This window comes from Amblyomma maculatum, chromosome 4, assembly GCF_055883805.1.
Source record: "Amblyomma maculatum isolate TAMU_Amacu chromosome 4, ASM5588380v1, whole genome shotgun sequence".
In the NCBI taxonomy this organism is placed as follows: domain Eukaryota; kingdom Metazoa; phylum Arthropoda; class Arachnida; order Ixodida; family Ixodidae; genus Amblyomma; species Amblyomma maculatum.
This window is the reverse complement of record NC_139347.1, coordinates 22328938-22349434: the sequence shown is the minus strand read 5'-3', so window position 1 is coordinate 22349434 and position 20497 is coordinate 22328938. Positions and strand designations below refer to the sequence as shown.

General features: G+C 45.3%; 1 protein-coding gene across 2 annotated transcripts in view; it reads right to left on the bottom strand.

Moving 5' to 3' along the window:
• LOC146190484 (cell adhesion molecule Dscam1-like) overlaps nt 1-7539 on the bottom strand; it is a 221164-nt gene extending 213625 nt beyond the window's left edge. For both annotated transcript variants that reach the window (XM_084600901.1, XM_084600900.1), the window contains exon 1: nt 7455-7539. In XM_084600901.1, the coding sequence (XP_084457027.1) occupies nt 7455-7485 (31 nt within the window). In that variant the 5' untranslated portion in view covers nt 7486-7539. The remainder of the gene's footprint in view (nt 1-7454) is intronic.
• Between the last annotated feature and the right edge of the window lie 12958 nt (nt 7540-20497).

Sequence of the window (20497 nt, the reverse complement as noted above, 5' to 3'; positions counted from 1 at the left end):
ACTTGTCTTTGTCGCGTCTGGGGCTGAGTACGTACGCAGGCCCTCTATGACTGACATTCCAGTACTGCGAAGAGCGGTACTGAAACACCTAAAACAGTAAAACGATGTAGCAATACCTGCCCAAATTTTTCCTACGTCCTCGTCTCCCGGGTTGCAGACGAGTGCTTTTTGTTTTGTTTGTGATTTCATGCGCCTGCTGTGGCGGCCTTCAGTTCTCTATGCAGGTACCAATTCCACTTTGAAACGATATATTACAGTGACTGTGTCTCGGACTATCAGGTGCCGAATGAGGGAAGCGGATCATGGCGCCCCCGAGTTCCTCTCAATAACCCCACTTCAACCGAGCGCCTCCCTGCGTAAATACGTTGGCTACATTGATAAATCATTAACGAGTTTCACTGCAGTGTCCAAACACAGCTAAGGGCACGCTTACACTTTGCCTCACAGGATATTTGCAGCACTGCGAAAGGTAGAGCCCTCTTGTCAAATCAGAGCTGCGGGAACAAAAAAAAAAAAAAAAGAAATTGTCCTCCAAATAAGTGAGCAGTGTGATACTATTAATTAAAAAATAAGCGCAGCAGTGTTAAATGCGTTTGTTATAAACGGAAGGACTTCATTCCAGTTTTTGTGGCGGGAGTCGACATACATTGCGAGCACTTTGCTAACCATACGATTGGTGCGTTCGGTAAGGCCATTTTTTTGTGGGTGGTAAGGAGTTGAATGGCGAAAATGGCATGAGCGGATACGAAGTTCTTCTACAACTTCTGCCGTAAATTGTCGCCCCCGGTCACTTATTAGCACACGAAGAGGCCCATGTTGAAGAATGATGCACCGTAGGAGGAATTAACCCGGGCTAAATATTAAACCCGGGTTTAATATTTACAAAATATACGAATGCATCAAAGCTACGCACAGTAAGTCTAAAGCACAGTCTCAGTAAAGTGTGTCCCCGAACTAGGCTACACGCAACCATTTCGTCCTCTTCTTTCACATGCGGAACACCGCGCAGCGCACAGTAATTGACGTAACAATATATATATATCATAGAAACCGCTAATTTTGCCAGCAAATATTCGAGACAACGATAAATGGCTACTGAGGGCTTTGAGGAGGAAAAATGCCGAGCATGAGCAATGGACTTGGAGTATACCATGATTTCCGGGAAGGTGCTTGCTGGGCAACGTTCACAATACGAAAGAATATCACTAAGTACATTGGTCCATGCTGTTAACAAGTGCCAAGAATACCCATGTCCATAAATCTCTAAGCAGTGATAAAATAAAATTATTTCATTTTAACAATAATCACCTTGCTGCGAGATCTATAAGAACATACCTATATAAACGATTATCCTCGCAAGAAAAAAGCAATAACATTGTTAGTGACGCAATGAAGAGGTCAGTTCTATAATGTGGACCACCCATTGAGCGGCCAGTAATCAATAAACCGCCATCAATATGTTCAGTGAAGTAGTGGATAAGCAAATCATGGGAGAAAAGATGCACAAAACAGAAATACCTAGGACAAGGTCACTGAGTTGGCTTTTTCAAGTCCACCTCGCCTTTTCATCGGATAGCTCCTCCATTTCATTTTAGTCGACGGTCAGTGATGGTTACGGCAGACCAATGCAAGTACGAAAAAGAAATACCTGAAACGAACAGTAATAACTGAACGCCAAGCAGAGAAGGCGCGCAGCGGCCCGAATAGGCTGGCAACGGAAGCGTCTTCAAGCAAGATGCATCTGAGCAAAACCAACAAAGAGACTCGGGAAATTGTTCGCCCTAATAAGGCGCGCGCTCTGCTCCCAATGGGGTAACGTCGGTAATTGCACGGTCATTAAGGCGATCGCCGGCGCCGAGCTCATTCCTTGTGGGCTCCCGAATACGGAACTCCGTCCTTTTCTCCCCGATTCCGCCTGCAGCCGTTCTGCTGTTCCTCTTTAGGCTTAATTCCCCAGTCGCCTTCAGCTTCGCATGCTCTTGGCTTCGCCTCTATGTGCGGTAGTGGTGTGCTTGTGAGGGAACCAAGTCGGCAGCCGGTTTACTGCATCCGCACAGGCAGTTAGCTAGGCGTTCTCGTTTAGGAAACGGCCCGCAACAATGCTTAGGTGGCGCACTTGAAACAACACATCTTTCCTTCTAAATATCCAAGATTAGCAGACTTTGCAAGAAGCGTAGCGCACAGAGAGGCCAAGCTACGCTTCTACCCTACTTATATGGGTATTGCAATAATCATTGTTTAAGTTATATGCACTATACAACCAAAAAATGGCAATTTTCGATGCAATACAAAGACCGGAACGTGCGGGAAATGTTCGTCTCTAAGGCTGCAATTAGGTGTGCATTCTTTAAGGCAATAGCTAACGCGTTCAAACTGTACCAATCAATGAAACATCAAAAACTTCGTGCTCCTATTTTTTTTAGTTCTTCGTTTACTTCCACTCCACCTAAGTGCAAATGAGTGGGGCCGCCTCAAACGGAGTTAGTCCAGTTAAGGTGTTTCAAATGTACTCTTCTTCTTTCGAAAAAAAAAAAAAGCTCGTAGGGAATGTACGCAGGCATCGTCTGATTTTAAATAAAAGTTCTTTGAATTTCGCCAAGACGGATGAACGGGCTTGTTGGTCATTCATCGTGATAAAACAGCACAGCAAAGACACGGTGCCGTTTTGCCTTCCTCGTCTGTATCTTCGCTTCGCTATTTTATCACGAAGTTCTTTGACTAATGACCAATGAATGTCTAGCAGCAAAGGTTCTCAGATATGCACGGTAGGCGCGGAATAAGTTGTTTTAACAGTGCCGCAATCAAAACTTCTTGTAGCATGATTGTCATTCTGCAAGTGCATTCTAATAGAGGCTTACATTTTTTTAATTTTTAAGGCTACCACATCCCGTGTACGTCCTAAATATGTCCTAAACTTGACGTGGAATTTATTTGGCTAGGACTGAAACATTTACCTACTTCGTTTCGATTAAGCATGTATGTTGATGCGCTTATATGAATAAATGACTTATCCTATTTGGATAAAGATCCTCAGACGCAAACAAGATTTGCCCCAAGTACTGTTATGATCTGGCTACTATCCGCGGTTCCCGCTGCTCCTGCAGCAGTCGACGACTGGAGCCGAGCGGTTCCAGCGCCTGATGCCCCTTACAAGCCAATGTGCTGCGCCGCACGGTTTTGGCGCACAGAGAAGAAGCCTCATTAATAGGCAAGTCTGGGCAATTGGACCAGACTGTTCGGTGCCTCAACCCCTGGACGGCGCCGTAGAAACACACTCGCCTCTCTCCCTCGCAACGTGGCAGATACGCGATGGGAGCCCAGCACGGTCGCTATTGGCCCGCCGTCAACTAGTGCGTCCGGACTGGACGGTTCAGAAGCCAACGGCTTCCGGGGCGGCCGCTTGTCGGGCGGAGACCTTCCTAAGCGTCGTCGAGTGTAGTGCTGCCCGTCTGAAACGGACGTGGTGGAGTCTCCCTGGCCGTCGCTGTGAGAAGACAGCCTCGTGTAGCCAGAAAATTTGTCTCCGTGCCAGTGTTGTTGTGCCTTGTACCATGGCTGTATAAAGGTATAAGTTCACATCCCTCGTGGAAGTGTGCTTGGCCCCCTACGTTATTTATGTAAATGATTTATTTTCCGATTTTCATCCGGCTGTCAGATTTGTTCCATTTGGCGATGACTGCATAATATATACTCCAATTTCTTCCATTTCTGCCTAGGAATATCTAGATAATGCTCTACTTAGTGTCATTTCCTGGAGACTTTAAACGGGGAATAAAAATAAATACTAAGAAGACTATTGTCTTGCAGTTAACAAGAAAGAAAAATCTGTTTTCCTTCAACTATAATTTTAATGACGTTTCAGTTGAAGAAGTGCCAAGGTATAACTGTCTTTGTATTTACTAAACTCGCCACTAAAATTGAATGACCATATAGACCACTTTAACTTAGGGGCGCACCTAGCCACTGGAAGCTACTAGCCTACAATAACCTCATAAGACAAAACTCGAATATGCCGCCATCGGCTGTAACCCCCAATAAAAAAAAAGACATAAGGGAATTAGAAAAAATACAGAGACGCGCAGTACGTTTTATATTAATTAGGTACAAGAGAGCTGATTCGCCAGCTTTGTTAAGGGCAGCAAACAATAATTAATCTCTCTATGTCAGACGTAAGATAGCAAGCCTATTCTTCCTTCACCAACTAATTCATGGAAAACTAGGCATCTCTCCAGCCTCCTATGTGCGGTTTTCAGCGTAGAACTCGTCGTCATCATAATCACACTTTAGCACCATACTTTGTGCATACTAACGCTTTTAAATTTTCTTTTTTTTCCTTCGTGAGCGATTGACGAATGGAATGTCCTGCGTGTACGAGTGATACCGGCTGTTCATTTTGACAATGCACTTTGTGAGCTATTCTAGATTATATATGTACAACATTACACAATGTTGGAACCAAATGAGGGCCTGCAGTATTGTGGAAATAAATAAATAAAATGAAAAAATAAATGAACGATATGCTGCAATGTACAAAGAAACTATTTATTTACATAATGGGAGCTGTTAAAGGAACAAACCGTGCACACCTAACTCGAGAAGCATTCTCTAGTCTCTTTTTTTTTTTTTTTTTTTTCGTTTCGTTATGTTGCGGACTGTCCGTCAACGCTCACATATTGCGCTTTTTTGTCATGTTGTCGCATTAAACCAGCCCTGAATAAAAGTAAAATGCCACCTCTTTGTAGCTCCCATCAACCCTTTTGGTTTCGAAATAGGAGAAGCTCAACCTTTGAACTTAGCGAGGTGCTGTCACTGTATTACCGCTGCCATCATTTTTTTTATGAATTCCCGTACAGTTCGATGTTCGTGGTCAATTCTAAGCTCACAGGTGAAACCGCTGTCATAAAGTTAACATACATCATTCATCACTGCAGCTCGTCACGGGGAAATTCAGTCTACGTCCTATAGCGCAATACTTCAGTAGCCGTTCGGCGACATTTTCTACTACTTCGCAAATAGGGACATGTTTTCCGAGGGCATTTTTACCGGGTCCCTTTTATCCAGTTCGGATGCATGAGATCGCTTTAAGAAAGTTTGATTATATCATGTTGGGGACCTTTACAGACTAAAATATAGTGGGTAGCCTATATAGTTAGAGCTATCAGTTCCTTGACAACCTTATAGCGTCTTGTCATGTTCCCGCAGGCGGTGAAAGTTACCACGTCTTATTGAGATTAGCGGATATGCAACTTTCATTGACTGAGGGTACATCACGGGGGAATGGATTAAAAACGCCTAGTACGTTTGGCATTAATAACACAACTAAATGTGGCATTAATTCGCAGTGCTCCTATAATTGTGGCATGCGCTATCGTCCCCTGCGCGGCTCCTAACACCATCTGGAATATAACGCGACACCACGTCAAGATGACGATGGAAATACTTGCTCTAGTTCTGTCGTTTTCAGCCACACCGAGTGAGTGATTCAAGTTAGTCTCAAAGAACAATTTATGGTAGTGGCATTTGAGGTGGAACGTAATTCAAAACGACGAAGTCCCAATTCTTTTACGCTGGGCTGCATTTAGATCCCGTTTAATTTCTCTGATAAATTAGAACAACGCTAAGGACGCTGTGCGTTGCCCTCGAAAGCGGTGTTTAATCAAATACGATAGAGCCATTGGCTATTGTTTATGCAGACTAATGTACTCTGCGGCAATAACGAGATTCGTGGACTGCCTTTTTTTTTTTTATATTTTTCTTCGCGATTCACCTCTCATTCCCTTCTCTTCCGTTCCTGGCTGCTTCTCAAAATCGAGGACACTGACCTCAAAACGAGGCTTGTCGCAAACACGTGCACATTTTCCTGTACTGTCTCCATTCTACCCAAACTCCCTCCTTGCTTATCTCTTGGAGTTGTCCTCGCTTGTGCTCCTGAGTGCTTCTCGCCCCTGCGCACAATAATAGAGAATTGTGCTCCTACTGTCACCCCCGCCAATTTGGGAGGCGAGAGGTGCTTAGAAGCCCAATTGCCTATTGTAGTGCGCGTGATCCTGATTGACCCGGGGGGCCTCTGCTTTTCGCAGTTCTGCAGACATCTTCTGAGGCGAAGTATAGTGGTGCATGGATGTGCGTATTTAAACAGTGACACATATTTCGTAGTAAGCATATTGAGATTGCACGCGTCTTGTGCTGGACGCGATGGCTCCCGAAAATGAAGACTGCGGAATTCCTCCTGACGGTCCTGCTCCTTCGGCTGGCGAGCGTGAGCGGTAAAAAAAATTCCGTTTTTTTGCTATCTTATCATGTGTTATAGTTTCCCGTCAATTTGTGGCTGCTCGAGGTAATACAGTGCATTTTAAATACGTATGCTTTCCGCAAGTGATTATTGTACTTTATTTAGTTGGCAATTTTTTAACCCTGCTGTCTCAAGCTTAAGGCCGTTGTGCCGAAGTTTTTTTCTTCGTTATACCAGCGTAATGGTTTTGCTCCTTGTAATAATATCTGTTTTCATTATTATCACGCTTCAGAGTCTTAAACAATTTTGTAGTTGCTACAAATTTGCCCATGTCTTCATATCGCTTATTTATTTTTGTGTCCTCTCTCTGCAGCCTACAGCGTCAACTTCGACAAGAGTTCGAAGCTGCCGCTGAACTTCGTCGAATCCAGGTGGCCCCTTTCCGCTCCCTTTCTGCCTCTGGCCCTAGCATTGGCTGGTTTGGCCACCCTCGCCGTTGCGCTCGGAGAACTCGACCTTGCCTTGCTTGTCGTAGGGCTGCTCTACGTGCTATTTATCACTCTCGGCTATGTCCCTATCGTTTGCGACCTACTGGAGGATGCCTATCACACCTTTCAGTCCTAATTTACGTCCTCTATTGTCTTCTGTACCGAAATCCTTCAAGCGGTGGGCCTGGAAACGGAGCTGAGCCATACGCGGGTGATCAGCGAGATCACGGAAGAGGCGATGCTCAAATACTCTACGATGGGCGCCATGGAGCGATCATTGACCGGTGGCGACCAGGATCTAGGGAACAAGGGCGTCCTCAAGTGTCCTCTCGACGGACTGTCGGGGTTACGCTGCGAGTCGCTGTATTCTATCAGTATGCATTCGTTTCTCGATAGGCTTTTCAAGAGCCTCCCATGAAATCTGTGATTCAGTTCGGTTATTATGTTGTTGTTTTTTTGCTATAAACAATTTTTACTCGCACACTTCCTCTGAGTAGTTTTGGTGATTCGTCGGCGCAGAAGAGTTCCTCCTGCACTGTTTATTCTGCCACGGTTAGTTTCTATTTTGAGACTTTGCCACATAATTGAGCTGACATCTAATAATATGCTTTCCAAAGTTATTAGGTATCTAATACAATGGCATCTCGCGCTATCAATGCATATCGTATTTCCGAAAAAGTGAATTTAAACTACATCTTCTCACTTCAAACATAACTGAGCGCGTAGAAACATACCTGTAAGAGTTCCGAAATTTATCCAGTTCATGAAGCGCTTGCCCGTGAGGTCTCGTTTCTTTAGGACTGCTGTTTATTCTTCCTGCAAAGACAAGAACACGAACCTTTTATTTTAAAGAGCAAGTTGTTTTAAATGAAAAGAATAACCAGCGAGATTTCCGATGATTTTTTCTTTATTGACGCAAATAGCTTTCCCATACGCTGTTACAACTAACAGGGGTTAAACAAGGACTAATGATTTCTTTCTCGGAAATGGCCGTCAGATCTTTGTGGTCCAATTATTATCCGCGCACAGTTTTGGCTTCGGACAGGAAAGGGGGGGAATAAGCATTCAGGTTGTGCCATGGCAGCTTCCATGGGGTATCGTCAAGGATTCATTTTCTTTGTGGCATGTCCCTGAAGCAGGGACGTTGGAACGAAGAGGGGGGGGGGAGGTCAGACCCCCCCCCCCCCCCCCCCCTTGACTTCCTGCCTTGTTTACCTTTTGTTTGCTCCAACCTAGCATAGCACCTCCGCATTCACACAAAGTTATCTATTACCGCTATCAAAAGCGGTTGGCAGTGGTGGCGTAGGAGTAGAACATCCGCCTTGCATGCGAGAGGACTGTGGTTCGAATCTCGGTGCCGCGCGATTTCCCACCGTATAAAACAAACAGAAATCCGCGTGTCGATAGAAATGCAGAAACAGGTTTGGGGTGCGACCTGATGCCAATGAACACCTCCGGCAACGCACCCTCTGCAGTAATTGGCCACAGGCTCCCATGATTAGTCCTAAGAAGAAATGGGCATGGGCGAAGAAAGAATAACCGATGGTCGCTTAGGGTAACCAACTGGCTTTCAAGGGAAAGAAAGCGCAGCAGCTAGGGGGCGGCAGAAAGTTAGTTGGGCGAATGAGGTTAAGAAGCTCGCAGGGGTCAAGTGGATGCGGCTAGCACAGGACCAGGTTAATTGATGGAATATGGGTGAGTACTTCGCCCACACGATTTTAAAAAGTTGTGTAGGGGGCTGCCATTTTGGGGAGCTGGGCTGCTATCGTAGCACAGGAAAGTGTTTACGACTTCCCGCCTTAACATCCCAGTCAAACCAATTTCTCCGAGGTTCGTAAAATGGTCTGATGAAGCTACTACCATGACGTCACAGTAGGCGAATTCACTAACCGTCATTTTGTTTTTTATAGAACGACAATTTGAATAATAAAAACAGGCTGTCGCCAATACCACGTACGTCTAGCGCCACTTTCTCACTGGTTTCGTTCTGCGCAGGAATGCAAATGAAATCGTAAAGTGATCGGGGCAAGTCTTTACCAGAGCCTTCGTGTAGAAATACCATTATTTTAAACCCAAAGTTCCGAGACTAACTCTATCCCTTCTTGAGGGGTGATTGAAATTCGAGGTAGCAGCAGCAGCAGCAGCAGCAGCAGCAGGGAGCAGGGAGCTAACTTCGCTTTTCTTTTGTTAACACGCAGCGAAGTCCATTAAAGGGACAATAAAGACACCCAAATGTGCTATCAAAATCTAATTAACGGCATTTGGTGACACTGTGGCAGCATATCCGGCAGCAAAAAATCGAATTATTCCTCAGATAATAGTTGAGGTTTTTTTTTTTTTTGTTCCCGCCGGTCGAATTCAAACTGTTTTCTCCTAGTACGTAGTAGGGTAGGATGACGCACACTATGACGCAAGAGGAGACTCTGGGATTACGCGGAGAGCGGAGAATACTTCGCATATGCGTGCGGAGTCATCATCCTCATTCGATACGCACTTAGAGTAGGCGCATCTGCTGCTCCGAGCTCGTATTTCAGGCGCCGCAGGTCCAAAATGAAACTATCCTTGCACGCACGAAGTGCCTGAGCCGGAACATAACCGACACTGAAGTGGACGCCCCCAAGTGTATATTTATATTTGCCTTGCAACATTTACGATGTCTTTTCACCGTCGTTTACGTGTGATAAGAGCATTTTATCGTATTCGAGACAAAACCTACTACCGCATTCAAACGGCCAACGTAATTCTCATTTGTCAGACTCTGTGATCTCATGCAAGTCACGCGATTTGTAGTTGCGAGTCTCGGCCGTTTCGGCTGTGGCGGCGATACCTGTATTCCTGTTGTGCCTATTTACTACCTTATAACAGCTTTGGTTTCAGTAAGAGTGGCTTTTTTGTAACCAGGAACTGGCATTCTATCGATGCAAGCCCACTTCATTTTTCTCTTTAGTGTCCCTTTAACCTACGTCGAGGCAAGTATTCCCGGAGTCCTGTTTACCGTCGCCTTTGTGAGTCGAATGCGTCATGACTCAGCGTGGCGCCTCTTGAACGAATAGGCTCCACGGCCAAGATGCTCACCTCTTTGAAGGCGACTGTGTGCTCTTGGAAGGAGCTGCCTTGCGAATTCGTTGACCGGACGTCATTCTTGTGTTACTTTATTCACGGATCGGGGTTTGTTTCGCCGATGTATGAGGCCCAGCACTTGGAGCATAAGATTTCGTAAATGACACCCGGTTGTATTTCTCTGAAGACGCCGTCTATGGTCGTTGTAGAAAGAGGCTGATCGTTGAAACGGGTTTGTCAGACACTTAGATTTGTTTTCACACAATGCGTGCTAGCGCCCCGCTGGCGCCCCTCAATTATAGTGCCCAGAATATACTCAGTATATTCTAAGCACTGTACCACAAGTATAGAAGCACAATACGAGCGTGTTTCATTGTTTCCGTGTTGACTGGCCTTCCTGTCTCCCGAGCGTGACGGCGGGAAGAACCTTCGAATAAAGCCACGGGGGTAACCCCTCCTCATACATGGGCGAAACAAAACACCTTGGTCAGCTAGTCAGGCAACACAAGAAATGACGTCCATTCAATGAACTTCTTCATAGACTAAAGTTTCGTTAGCGCCTCTCCCCCTCCCCCTTGCCTCTTTTCTTCACGTTTTGAAAATTTTCAGTCATCGCGAGAGGATGAGTAAGCGAGTACCAGGAACATGGAGATGCATGCTCCTTTTCGACGCCTGGCGCGAGGTGGAGCTAGAGTTACTAGTAGGGTGCCTCAATAGCTACTAGTGAGCTACAATGCATTCTAGTAGGGCGAACGGAAGGTAAACGGGCGCTTCGGACATGCCGGACGCCACCGACTGCCGCTGGTGGCGCTGCAGTTACGTTTACTAATAGATTAAAATATAAGGAGAAAAATGAGCATGATAGCAACTGCTACCACCCCGTTTCAAAGGGGACGCTCCTATATTCCATCCATCTATCCATCTAAAACCACGCGCGTGTCCGCAATGGGAAGTCAAGGCTTTGCGCTCCATGCAGCCTGCATATTCTTGCCATTTTGTCCTCGCATTTTCACTTGTGTCTTCCATCACAGCAAAAAAGACATCTCAGCTTTTTAAAAGCGCCATGTGCAGTTTGAAACAGCCTGTTTTGCTCCGAGATTCCGAACCGCGGCTATCCAGGTGCTGCCTAGTCATCTTTGTTTGCTACTCAGGGGGACGACAAACACCGCAGAAAGTGGGAACGAAGCTTGTGAAGGCAGGAGAAGCCTCTCACCGAAACATCGGCTGTGTGAGCACCATTTCGTGCCGTATTTCATCCTACGTCATTAAGTGCATATGATCAACGGCAGAGGTGCGGATACCGCGTGAAAAGCCGTCACTGGCACCTGATGTGGTGCCTACGTTCTTGCCGGCTTGTCCGGCATCTCTTTTCGTTAAGCCCATGAAGCCAAGGCTGGATGTGGGCAATATTAATCTGGCCATTCAGCCTGCATTGAGGCAACAGATGAGAGCCCACGTATATTTTATACCGCGTGTCTAAGCTAACTTCAGCCAAGGGTTAAAAAATAAAACATTTGAGATAGGTCAAATAAGCCAGTTGTATACACTGCCAGCCATTTGGCGCACCACATGCAATTTTTTATTTTGCAACTAATTAGTATTTAAGATAATTTTTCTAACAATATGATCTGCAACGCTGGTGAGCACCTTCTGAATCTCCGATTCCATTTATTTTCGATAAAGAAACCTCACGTGCATCGTTTTTCCAAGCTCTATCGAAAGCCCTCGAAATAAAAAAAAAAAAAAGAAGTATCACGTGACTAACGCATTCATGCGCCAGGACTGTGGTGCTCTCAACTGTGGCTTGGATGACCGAAATAAGCGGCGCCCGTGACTCAACAGCCTAATCCCAGCGGTATATGCTGATAATTCTTGTATTTCGCGGGCTTTCTTTAAAGCTTGAAAAACCGGAGAGGCTTTTTTTTATCAGAAATAAATGGAATGGAGGTTCTGGAAGACGCTCTCCAACTTTGCAAATCCATTATTTTCTAAAGGCAATAGTAAATTAGAAAGAATACGCGTTTACAATCTGCTTCAGCCTAAATTCATGAGGACAGTTTTCTGGACCTACTCGGTGTCCTCCAGGCCAAGCAAACTTGCCAACTTGGGTGTTCTGACCAGTAGCAATGTGTTGAAGCTGAAATGACTAAATTCCTACCTAACTACCCACGTGCACCTTTTCACAAGCAGTGTTAACCAGAGCGACAAGGACGTCAAACTTCAAAGCCCTGAAGTTGAGCAGATGCTCTTAGGACTGTTTGTGTGGTCATCAATTTCACAAAACAACTCATTATGGATGACTTCTGTCTTATGCACTCAAATAAAATAAAACAGCAGTGGAGAAGCCTTGTCATGCGCCTAAACAAAACTGCACTGCTCTCCTCATGCATGTATTTTTTGCACATGTTATGCATAACACAATGAGGGATGAAAGGAATTTAGCACCTGGCTTCCAGCGATGGCTTATAGCAAATATTGCTGCTGTGAACATAGAATAATGGTGACGGCACAGAATATCGCGGGTGGCTCGTTTCAAAAGCGTAGGTTTTTTTTTTTTTTGTGACCGCTATGCCAAAATAAAATGTAACAGCCTCAAACAGCTCCTCCCTTTTCTACTTGGCAAATTTTCTAACGCTACGCAGATATCGCGCTAGAATGAGTGTTCCTGCTTACCAGTGGATACCGAATAGCGCAGTATACTATAGTCATCCTTATTGGCTGAAGGAAAGTTACTGCGACATGCGGTGCTGAACAGAGATGTGAGTACCCGTGTGTACGCACTGTGCCTGGTCACTCTGCTACCAGTCTGCTGCTGACAGTTCAGTTTGCTCTTTAATAAAATGGGCTCTGCAGGGCTCAGAAAGATACCTATCTCGTACAAATTAATGTACCGTAATGATTTACAGTGCACGAGAACTCGTCCCGCGTGTGCTTTAGTAGACGCCAGCGAAATGAAAGCGCTTTCTACCCTTGTGCAACCATGAAAACCAGGCGTTTCGAATGAAACGCCTTCTATCCTAAGTGGAGGTCCACATACGTCGACGGAGGGAAAAAAATGACCACTTTTACTAAGTAAGCGCACAAAACCATTGGTACAATGTCGCGCTATTGCAAGAAAGAATTGAGAAGTTGACTAGAAGATATTGCAGTGGCGCCATATAGCGGCGTCAATGAGAAACAGCGTGCCCGAGCGTCGTCGTTTGCGCAACAAGTATTCTAGTTCACTATAGGTAGCATATACAGTAACTCTAGGTGGAGCTGTCACGGCCATTCAGCGTATGGTACGTTGGACTTGGTGAGTCGCGACAGCTTCTTCTGATCTTACGTTCTACTATGTCGAAGCAGCAAATTATGATTTTGGCGTATACGTTTAGAAAAAAAGACGCTTATGCGCACGTCGCACGTGGGCGCAAACGCCAGAACGCGGAGCGAGAAGTTATGATGTCAAGTTGCCATAAAAGAGCATTGCTGCGTGGTAGCAGCTCGATGTTATTTTTATTAGTTTTCACAGATTTGGTATTTATGCTGGAAGTCGAAATAAAAAATCGACAAAAATTGGTAGCCTTTTCTCTGTCCCCGAGGCAGGCCTAAATCACGTAATGTTTCATAATTAAAGAAGTTGCGGCCATATGTGGGACTGTATATTTAGGCACGTATTTGTGTACGCGATTTTGTTGTTGTCTTTTTTGCTTTTCGAGCCAGTCGGCGCTGCTCCACTAGGAGTTTTCCTTAACCCGACGTTCTCATTTCGCTTAACAGGCGTCTGCCTCATTGCATCACGCGGCGGCTCTAGCTGCTCCAAATCTATGTAGGCAGTGATTAAAAACTGCCTGCATTTTTTAAATTGATTCCAGCCTTACATGCAATGTCTGGTGCCCAAAAAAAGACCACCAGTTTCCTCATACCGGCTCCAAAGCGTACATGTATAAGAAGAGGAGATTCACAAGGTACGATATCTTACAGTCTTTAGTATTTCATCACGACTTCCATTTGTCTTAATGCATCCGTTCAAGCACTCTTTTTGATTCTTCGCTTTTCCCGGTTGCTACCAGACTGTCCTGAATGGTGGGCCCACCAGTAGCATCATTTCTCAGCTCAATACACATGGCGCAATGGTAAAATTTTGTATATAGTTATTTTTTTAAATCATTATTTTAACATTATTAAACATTGCTCTACTTCTGCTGAAATCGGTCCACCCTGCCGTGACAGCACGAACGCCGTCGATGTACAACCACTAGGCGATGACTGCACCCTTCATTCCGAGTGGTACCCTCCATCGATAGATTGCTTGGAGTGTAAGTATTTTCAGTATTTCCAACTAAAACGTCTCGCCTATCTGCTACGTTAACAGTAATACTTTGTTAGACAATGATTCGGGAAAGTATTACGGAAACTTGACTTGAAAGGTTTTAAAAACCAGTCGTTGAAAATAGGAGAAGGAGCCCGTTCCAAAATGCAGAACTGTGACAGTACGTCTTTAATTTCATTTGTAGAACCTCCAACAACGAGTTCATTTCGCCGGACAGCTGAAGGAACCAGGTTTGATGAAACAAGCAACATGCCTTCGCTTGCTTTCACGGATTCAAGAAACAAATGCAGCGAGGACGAGTCAGCGCTGTATGACTGTCGCTCACTTCCTGCCGAAACCTAAAGGTACCCCATAAATCAAGGCGGCAGATCGTGCCAGCGTGATTGGTTTGTGCGATTTCCTTGGCTTTCTTATGAAAGTAAGATCTGTGTAGTCTTGTGTCATGAGTGCCGTCGACATTTCGCTGAATTGGGGGACAGCGCTGGAAGTATGGAACCAGCTTTTGTTAAGGCTGGTTTTAACAACTGTAAAAAAGCTATCGAGAAGCTCCAGTTACACGAAAAGAGCCAATTTCACTCGGTCTCCGTGAGCCGAAACTTGTCACGTCAGGCAGGCATTCCTGTTTTGCATCTCCTTTCGCAGCAATGTAACAAACAGCGGGAGAGTCCGCGGCAGCACTTCGCGTCATAATAAGCTCTGTGCGCTACCTTTTCCGCACAGGTCAAGCTCTTCGAGGACGAGGTAAACATGAAGGAAATTTGCTCGATCTGCTCGACGAGACATCAGAGGATGTCCCGGTCCATAAGACATGATGACTGAGGGAAATAAATTAGGGAGCGGTGACGTGCAATATGAGCTTATAGAGATTATGGCCCATACTGTACAACGAGAAATTGCAGATGACGTGAAGTCTAGCCCGTTCAATGATATACCATCGCTGAGGGAACCACCGATGTATATGGTGACGAGCAGTTCACGTTTGCGTACGGTGGGTACACTGCCAGGTCCTCGAAGTTAGAGAAGAGTATCTCGGCCTATATAACGCGCCTGACAGTAGATCTGAGACCCTATACTCGGCCATCAAAGACATGATTTTGCGCCTCAGCATAGACTTTCACGGTGTGCGTGGTCACTGCTTTGATGGGGCGGCGAATACGTCTGGCCTTTTTCGCGAAGCCAAACAATGGTTCACAGCCGCCACATAAAGGTACTAAAACACCAGCGAGAGTCATCAGTTTGTTGACAACGCAGCAGCGAGCTATGATGCACCCTGAGACGAAGAACAATGACATTGAATGCCCAACCTTGAAGGCAAAGAAGATGCACCTTCAAATACTGTCGTTTCACGGCGGTCGAATACATCGAAATCCACAGGCTAGTATGAACTTCAGTAAGAAAGCTATATCAGCTCTCGTTGCCCTGCACTCCTACTAGATTCGAGACTATACTTGTCTGATCATCCCCTTTGCGTCCCAAATGCCACCTTGAACATTACGTGACGCTAATGCCGCAATGAACACCGAAATACTTCCCATATATATTCTCCTGATATTGCACTTTCCGGCCCCACTCAATGGATATTTCACCCTTCTCTCAACACGCATCGCAAAATTAAGGATATTTTAGAAACAAAAAATGGCAAACAAGTTGCCAGAGTTCTCTCGCTTAGGACCACCTCTTGGATGAGTTTTGCCGTCAAATATGCAAATAAAACCCGAACAACATGGCTCAGTTGTGGCCAGCGGCCCTAGCCTACGGTGTCTTGTCAGATGCGCTGTAAAGAATACTTTCTTCCTTTTTTAATACACACTGTGTTACTATTCCACAATAATGACATCAGAACACCGCCATTTGGTTCCCTGCTGCGCCGTGCTATCCACCTAGCCTCCCCTTCTGTTCATTTCTTAGGCAAGACTGGAAATCAAGGAAATTGAGCGGTGGCATCACGCCAACACGTGGCACTTTCGCCCATATTGCTTATCTCTTTAATTCGCACTCGCAATTGCGCAGAAAAGAAGTAATACCCCTGTCACACGAGCAAATTTAATGTCATTCCTATCGAATGACATTAGCATCTAATGTCATTATTCCCATGCTACACGAGAAAATTTAATGTCATTAGGTTCGAATGACATTCTTCGTCGAATGAGTTTGGGGAACTCATTCGCATTCGATCGCGAACCGAATGTGTACTCTTGACGCCAGATACGCAGCAGAAACAAGTAACGCAACAACATATTCTGCGCACATTGAAATTTAAAAATTATATTTCTAAAGTTTTGTTTTAAAACATGTTAATTTAGGTGTAAAATTATTAGCACTGCAGACTCTCGCGGAACGGCATTACTCTCGGTCACAGCAGTGGTCCAGTAATGGCAGCGACTCACGATCATTTTGGGCTCTGTGTTCCTTGGTAACCGCATCTCCCCGTATGTTTATCTCGGAACTATTTAAAGTTTTGACTGAGCGCCTCACAGTTTGGACGCCAATTGCATGCTCTACGTGTCTCCGTGCGTCTCCGCACTGTGTATCCGCGCTCCGCTGTGTTCAGCCATATTGTTTGTTTACATATTTCAGATTTCTGGGTGACTCGATACTTGGCTTGGATTTTTATGGCTAAAGTGCTACAGCACAGCCAAAAGTAATGTTTTTCGCTTGAATTATCGTACAGAAATGTTTTGATCAGCTTTAAAATGTTACATAGTGATTTCAAACGCCTTTTATGCGCACTGATGCTCCTTAAGTGCAGCATTTTTTGTAGCTGATCTTAATTGCTACCATTTGCGAATGACATTATATTTTACCGTGTGGCACCGGAAGAAACCCAATGACATTCGATGCATCGAATGACATTAAATCTGCTCGTGTGACAGAGGTATAAGTGGCCTTCTTAAATTTAGTCTTGCTCTATCTTTTATCCTTTAGTGATGCTTTTCAAAATAGCGTGCAGATGACCTCTAGGAAAAGGGAAAAGCGGAACTGGAGACATGAATTTATGCAGTCATCCCGGCTTCTTTTTTAACTGCAGATTTCGGGGAAATGCGTAGTGCGCTGACAAGGCAGCAGCCCAAGTTCTCGTTTCTCGTTTCCACGACTGCAGGAAATACGTTTGGAATACCCCTGGAAAAGGAATACCAAGCCTACCGAAGGCGAGACACACCTCATGCATTGGCGTTCTCAGCTTTCCACAATACGCGCGATGTTCGTGAATAACTGCAAAAGTAAACACTGCGGCGCTCGTGCTCATTACACCCCTGCTTTCTCCCTTATGTGACCGCCAGCGGTGACATTCTCTCATTCATATTTAACCATGTTTTCGCGCGTGATTATTTTTCAGTATTTATATTTTGTTTTCATCGTCAGAACGCGCACCATTTCGTTATAAATAATGATTTTAAAGCTCCCTGGGAGTCTCTAGTTCGCAAGTCGTTTTGAAGCTCACTGACATATTTATGGACTTAAGTATTTTATTGGACGTCATGCTAAGACACGTACCCTTCTCAATGTGTAAATTTTTCGCCGGTTCTGTTTCCCGCGTTTTCCTTGCCATGCCGGTTCTCGCCGATGTTCATTTACTTTCATTTTGGTTAATTCTTTGGTTAAAGCCGGAGTCTCACCAAGTGCTGTTTGCTTGTGCATTGTTTGTCATTTGCTCGTGATTTTATAGGTGAGTTCTATACTGTTAACGCCGATGGGCTTCGTCTTGCTTTGCGGGTCGTTTATAGTCTCAATCAGAGCTGAACTTGTCGATTTGGCAGTTTTGGAGGGGCATGCTGCCGTGTATGCATGAAGGATATCACAGCGATTATGCGCTGGTGTGTGTTTTCTTTCTTTTGTCCACGTGTTTATATACCCTACCATCGCTGTCACAGCATGTCCAACCAACTTGCCGGACACTTTAAATTCCTCTTTATGTTGTTTCTTAGATCTGGCTTAAACTCGGCCCTGTCCTTTTTGTTAGAGAGGAACCCCCCAGAAAAACGAAGGGGACAAGAGACTGCCCCGCATTTTCCGCGTTAGTCATGCTTTTTGTTGATACCGCACCATTCAAAGGTAGTACCCGGAAGAGGGTAATTTAGTGCATGAATGTCTGCAGGTTTGAAGACCATGTGCCCTTTACCATTTAGGCACTACTCATTCCTTTAGTGGATAGCACAGAAATGATTTATAAAAGTGGCCTTGACAGGAGGGACACAGGACTGGAACAACTGTAGGTTTCCGGCCAGAATGTTTTAAATGCGCTGTGAGGAGAGAGGTAGCACCCGTAAATGTACCAAGCAGAAAATTGTTTCCACAAAATTGAGAAATGGAGAGGCAACATCTCCAGGATGGACATTGTCTAGTAGCTCACCCCCTTGTGCGGCCGTAGGCAAAGTACGTGCTCTTCCTCTACACCGGCTGTGGACCGGACGGGTTACCGAGAATTTGTGCAGAAATTCGTTCGCAACAATGGGATGGGATTATTTTCCAAACAGTAGTCGAGTGCATGGCTGGTTTCTCCTAGCCTGAGCAGGAACACATGAGTGGTCTGGGCACTCCCCCGCCCCCCCCCCCCCCTCCCATTTTTAGTTAACCCATGACAACAGGAAACTGGCGAACCTGACCCTGTCTTCTCGTTTGAATCGAACTAAGTGGGTGCGATGACAATGCAAAGCATGCATATAACCGAGGGCCTAAAAGATGCTAGCACTGCACATCAATATTGAGCTATAGTTCCTCTTGTCCATCAAGGGAAGGAAATCGTTTCATGGAAAATAATGTGAAGAGAACTCCTCTAGCCCCCCACTTTATTTTCGCTTGTCATCCCGGCAAACATGGCGGCCGAGGAGGCTTTGTACATGCGCAGTAGCGCCTACTTAAGGAGCGTCACGTCTTGTTCACTATCATTCTCAGCTATCTCAGGCTGCGTGCTGTTCACCGCCAGCAGCGAATATGCAGACCGTGGTGCTGATTCAGATTCTTTTCACCGCCATTCTCTCTGACGAGGTGCCCGTGACCGGTAAGATTTTCTTTGCAACATTTTCTATTTTTCTGAAGAGGAATGTGTTTCTGCGTAATTCCTGAGCTGGTAATCGAAATGCGTACGCAACTTCAATTTCGGGTGTGTGAATTTGGCGCCTTTGGCGACGTTTAGCTGTTCAAGCTCTTTCAAGTTTTGGATTGTGCCAAATCGTTTCTACAAGTTTAACGCGGCAAAAGTGCTTCTTTATTCTCTCCACCTTTCAAGTTCCTTCACTTAATTTCATGGTTGAGTTATGGATGTCATCTTCCTCTCTGTGCAGGCCTCCGCCCTAGACCGCAGCCGCCGTCAGATGTACCGGAATTCAACCGACCGCACCCTATGTCCCAAGAGATTCTTGCTATATACCTGGGCCTCCCAACCCTCGCCGTTGTGATCGCAACGCTGTATCCCGAGTGGCTGTCAATGTGGATGGTGTTGGCCATTTTCATCTGGGTTTCAAAGCTTCACATCGTACCCCACCTGCAGGAGGCTGCCACGGCATTTGTTGAGACGGCTTTCCCGGACATCATCTAGTCTGCCTTAGAAGGTTAGCGCAAGAAGTGTTGGATGCCGCGCAAGAGGACATGCGCACCGCCATGCTCTGATCCCGACCAGGGCCTTCCAGGTTCATGGGAGCATTGATAAGTTCATCAGGTGTCTGCTCGGAAGATTTTGAGGACTGGTCCGGAAGTCACTATTGTGCCTGTGCTCATCGCCATACCGGCAAGGTTTTCAAGACCCTCTACTAAAGGCTGATTGCAATCATCCGTGTATACAATTTGACTTAGCAAATAAACAACATATAATATGTGTTCCTTGTTTGGCCTTTCAGTCACTCCTCAGCGGAGTAAACAGATTATCGCACCATTTCTTGGGCGCTGGATGTATTCTTCTTTGCGTCGGTTCATGTTAATTCTGAAGTGAATTCAGTCTACCCCATGCATTTTAATTTATACATTGAGCTTGAAAGCATGTGCTATGAGTCTAAACGTAGTATTTTATGCTACTTGGCAATAGGTTAACGCCACTGGTGGCCAGTCTGGCGCCTCAAGTAATATGGTTCTCGGCTATAGCAGACAAATTCGGTGCTTGTTACGGACGGGTGCAAGCGTGCCTTAGTACTGATAAGTTTTTTTTTTTTTCGTCAATTTCCAATTGCCAACCTTCAATATTGAAACTTGGCGAAAAGAAGTAAGCTCAGTGCGCGCTTGGCCGGTAGTCTAGAAAAGTGGCTAGTGGGAAAAGTGGTAGAAAAGTGGAAAAGAATAAATGCAGTTAACATGAGATCTGTTTTTTTTTTTTATAGTCTAGGCCCCTGACATGCTTATTAGAATAGCAGAAAGCGTCGTGAAATAGCATAGTGAGAAAGCACGTCCTAGGATGTCATCTGCTTATTTTTATAT